This window comes from Vicia villosa, linkage group LG2 (assembly GCF_029867415.1).
Source record: "Vicia villosa cultivar HV-30 ecotype Madison, WI linkage group LG2, Vvil1.0, whole genome shotgun sequence".
Classification (NCBI taxonomy): domain Eukaryota; kingdom Viridiplantae; phylum Streptophyta; class Magnoliopsida; order Fabales; family Fabaceae; genus Vicia; species Vicia villosa.
The window spans coordinates 168,078,941-168,082,863 of record NC_081181.1 but is presented as its reverse complement, the minus strand read 5'-3'; the positions used below and the strand labels follow the sequence as shown (position 1 = coordinate 168,082,863).

Sequence of the window (3,923 nt, the reverse complement as noted above, 5' to 3'; positions counted from 1 at the left end):
TTTACTAAAATTGCAATACCATTTCTACATGAAACTACTGTAAGAATTAATCAAAACAGTGTACAAATAAAAGTAAAAAGCATGAATGAAAAGATAGCGAGGAAAAGGCATAGTTCACATTTTCCAAATGTTATCATATTATTCATGTAATTTCATTTCAAATACTTAACTAAAATTGCATAACCACCGCCTCATATCACTTCACTGCAATTGCAACAAAATTACTCAGAGGATTTAAAGAAAGATGAATGCAATAAACAAGAATCAACATCAAGTGGAAATATGCTTGAAGTTATGAATTCCTTACCTTCGCTTTGCGGAGGATGAGCTCAAATGCAAATTCTCATTTCGTATGAAAATCCTTGGTCGAAAATGCATTATCCATCAACAAGATGAGCCAAATCCCTGCAAATAATTTACGCTCCCACATATAGACATTCTCTATGATACATAGCTTATCAACTATCATCAATAATGTAACTATGGAGAAGGATGTAAGTTATATATATAAATAATTGCTAGTGCTTTCTCATTATTCATTAATTGAAGTCATGACAATACTATCAGCAAATGAATAAATGATAAATATACTCCAAACTAGAGAACAATTCAAAACACAAAAAACTATATCGTATACATTTTGAAATTCAGCTCATAAAACTTATTGCCTAGCATCTGAAAATTATCAACAATGAATTCTCAGACGGCATTCCCAGCATAGACGATACTTTGACGAAGATGCAGAACTTTCCTGTGACAAGCAACATTTAACATGAGATTTTCTCAGTACAGTAAGAATTTGGTAAGCCACATTGGACGCTTCTTTGCGAGATTATGACTATGAAAACGATTGCATGATAAGCTCAACTATAATCCAAAATTGCACATCTGGACAAACTCCATATCGCTGTCCACATATTTGGTCCAGAGATTTTTGTATTGATTCAGAGCTATATCGAGCCAAGGTTTCATGTTTCCGTTGTAATGAATTACTGCAGCGTTGTTGATTTCGTCCATGCTAATACTAGGATTGTATCCTAATCCAAGAACATGCCATGATTTGTCTAGTGACTTGGTTGTGGAGTAAAAGGTAATCAAACCAGGTGGAAGCGTCCCTGATGTCCCTGATTTCCATATCGACTGATCTTCGTTCTGATAACAGAATCAATACAAAAACAAGAATTAGGGAGTTCCATTTAACAATTGTGCAAAGGAACACATTGAGCATTATTCAAGCAAGGATGGTTATCAGTATCGTACAATACATGCGAATTGTATATCTAGTCAATACTAAACTGAACTTAATTGATAAGAATCTCTTATTTTGGTAAACTGTTTCAATTGCTTTCGCAATAGCATAACAAATAGTTATAAGCTCTATAGCGCAGACACCTCTGAAAAAAGGTGTCGGTGTCCGAAACCGGCACCGACACTTGTGATTATGTTTAGTTTATTCTTTTTTTTTTCAAATTATTACCAGTGTCGTGTTTCCGATGTCAGTGCTTCATACTCATGACTACAAGCAGAAGAAATTTACCTTGTTCTGCCAGTAATGGTAATGTTCTGTGCATTTTTCACGTCTCCAAGCATCCAGATCAAATATATTCATACCATAAGTCCAAGCACAAGCTTTTGGATTGAAGGTCTCCTTGATTAACGGGTGAGAGAAATTCACATACTGTGAATATCGGTGGAAAGAACCGAAACAAATCTCAACAGCACCGTTCACCTTTCCTTCCAAATCAATCTTCCACAAACCTGTCAAGTCTTTTTGCACCACAACGTCATCGTCTAAAAGTAAGATAGTGCGCAATTTAGGGTACATCTCTGGCAAATAAAACTGAAGGTAATCCAACATCGACAAGTACTTGGCGTTTCTAAGTTTCGAGTCGCGTGCATCATTTGCTACCTTATCAGCTTGATTCTCAATGTAGTGCTGATGTATTTTTGCTGACTCAACTTGCCTCAACACCGGTACATACGATGAATTTAAAAACGTGAATTCTTCTACCGACTTTATCTCTAAAAATGCACCCCCTTCAACTGGCCTCATTTTAAACCAGACCTTCATTGCAGCAACGTTCATCCTGTTTGTAACAACATGAAAAACATGCTTCCATGGCTCAGCTGCATTCTTGACAACAGATCTCACCACCACCGACACAGCAATCACGTTGTCGGAGAATATTGCATAATGATACAAACTTGGATCTTCAAACTCCGGCCTAGGATTCTCATCTCTATACTTCTCCGGATTCGAAATCTTCTCACCCATCAGCCTCATCGCCAAACAATGCAAACTCTTAGGAACTGATTTCGCAGAAATCAAGCTCGCCAACGCCCCATTCTTCTTTGCCTTAGCAAGCGACTCATTAACAGCAAATATAGTATCCTTCAACTTCTGAATCTTTAACTGAGTATCATAATTCTCCTTCGCCTCAACAATCATCATCCTTGCAATCTTCACTCTATCCTTAACCTCCTTCTCAAACTGCCTCAACACATCCTCATCAATCGGACCATCCGACTCAAACAACGACGCTCTATAAGTCGGTTTCAAAGAAATATCCGAAAAATTCCCAGCCAATTCATCAAACATCTTCAATTGCCTAGAAATATCAAGCTTAAGCTTCCTAGCATAAGCAGCATAAGCATTCACTAATGAAATATGATCCTTAGCTTGTTGATGTATCAAATCAACTCTTGTCCTAAGAGGGTCAGATTTCAATGCCAAAAATGTTCTATGCACATATGCATTACCAGTAGTAGGAAGATCCTGCCAACAACAACAACAAAAAAACAAAAACCTAATTCATTACTACCACATGGTTCATTCATTCATCAAATTTATAGAATTCACCAAATTCATCAAATTAATGAAATTAACATGTGGGTTATGCTTAAAACTGAATCTAAAATAAAGGGTTGTTTTCAAATTACGAAATTGAAAATGGGTTTCGATAAAAATCAAAACTTTTTACAAAAAAACACAAAAGGAACTTACAGAGTTATCATTCTCGGTGGATGGATTTGTGGTGAAGAGAACTGAGAGAGTTGCAATGAAGAGGAGAGAGAACATAGCAGAGATAAAGATCCGGTAAGAGAAGAAGCCACGGAGGTTAGATCCACCTCTGGTTCCTCTGGAAGAAACCGCCATTAGTGTCAGATCCAAGAACAGAGAAACTATGTAAAAAAGTGATTTTTCTTCAGTGTTTGTTTGTTGTTGTTGTTGAAGAATTGAATTGAATGAACAAAATGGAGGATTCAGAATTGAGATAAGAGTATGAAATTGAATTGAATGTAGTAGAATTAGAATTAATTGAAAGTGGGCTAGTTAATGTTTGTGAATAGAAGAACGGTTATGGGGTCCATCACATCATGTTCACACTAAGCTATTGGCAATTTGATTGTTTATTTATGATTTTGTTTTCTTTTTTTGACTTTCATTTTTGAGTTTTTGTTTTTTTGTGGTGTAGTTCCTAACCCATGAATTTAATGGGGTTGGAGAAGATTACACTAATTGGGGATTTTGATATTCTACCGACTTCATACTTCCTAGAGTATTTTTTGATTAAAAAATTGCTTATAATTATATTAAGTAGTCCATTCAATTGATATTATAAATAAAAAGAATTAACTTTATATTGATTGAATATTAATTAAATATATTTTTTTTGTTTTTAGATTATATGTAAAATAAAGTTAAATTTATTATAATAGTTTTTTTTTTTGATATTTGATCTTTTTGAAAGGAGTCAGTCGCATAAATATGAATTTAATCAAGTTTGGCGGTTTTTGAAAGTCTAGTGTGTTCTTGAATTTGGTTTTGACATTTCATAGGGGTGGTATTCACATATACCTCAACGTCTAAGTTAGTGATTATTGAAGGTGGTAGGAGGTATTTTTTGCAACAAAAAAAGTGT

At 34.9% G+C, this 3,923-nt stretch overlaps 1 protein-coding gene across 1 annotated transcript; it reads right to left on the bottom strand.

Moving 5' to 3' along the window:
* Nucleotides 1–506: 506 nt before the first annotated feature.
* LOC131652884 (probable galacturonosyltransferase 9) lies at nucleotides 507–3,445 on the bottom strand. The gene is made up of 3 exons (XM_058922872.1): nucleotides 3,005–3,445; nucleotides 1,538–2,776; nucleotides 507–1,152 (listed from the first exon to the last, which is right to left on the bottom strand). The coding sequence occupies exons 1-3, from the start codon at nucleotides 3,155–3,157 to the stop codon at nucleotides 868–870; spliced, it is 1,677 nt and encodes a 558-aa protein (XP_058778855.1). The 5' UTR covers nucleotides 3,158–3,445; the 3' UTR covers nucleotides 507–867.
* Between the last annotated feature and the right edge of the window lie 478 nt (nucleotides 3,446–3,923).

What these genes read in the sequence shown, in the direction of transcription:
- LOC131652884 (XM_058922872.1), bottom strand. Translation starts at nt 3,157, where the DNA reads ATGGCGGTTTCTTCCAGAGGAACCAGAGGTGGATCTAACCTCCGTGGC. An exon ending in CCACCGAGAATGATAACTCT is followed by an intron (nt 2,777 to 3,004) that starts GTAAGTTCCTTT and finishes TGTTGTTGGCAG; the next exon opens with GATCTTCCTACTACTGGTAA. An exon ending in ACCATTACTGGCAGAACAAG is followed by an intron (nt 1,153 to 1,537) that starts GTAAATTTCTTC and finishes TTCTGTTATCAG; the next exon opens with AACGAAGATCAGTCGATATG.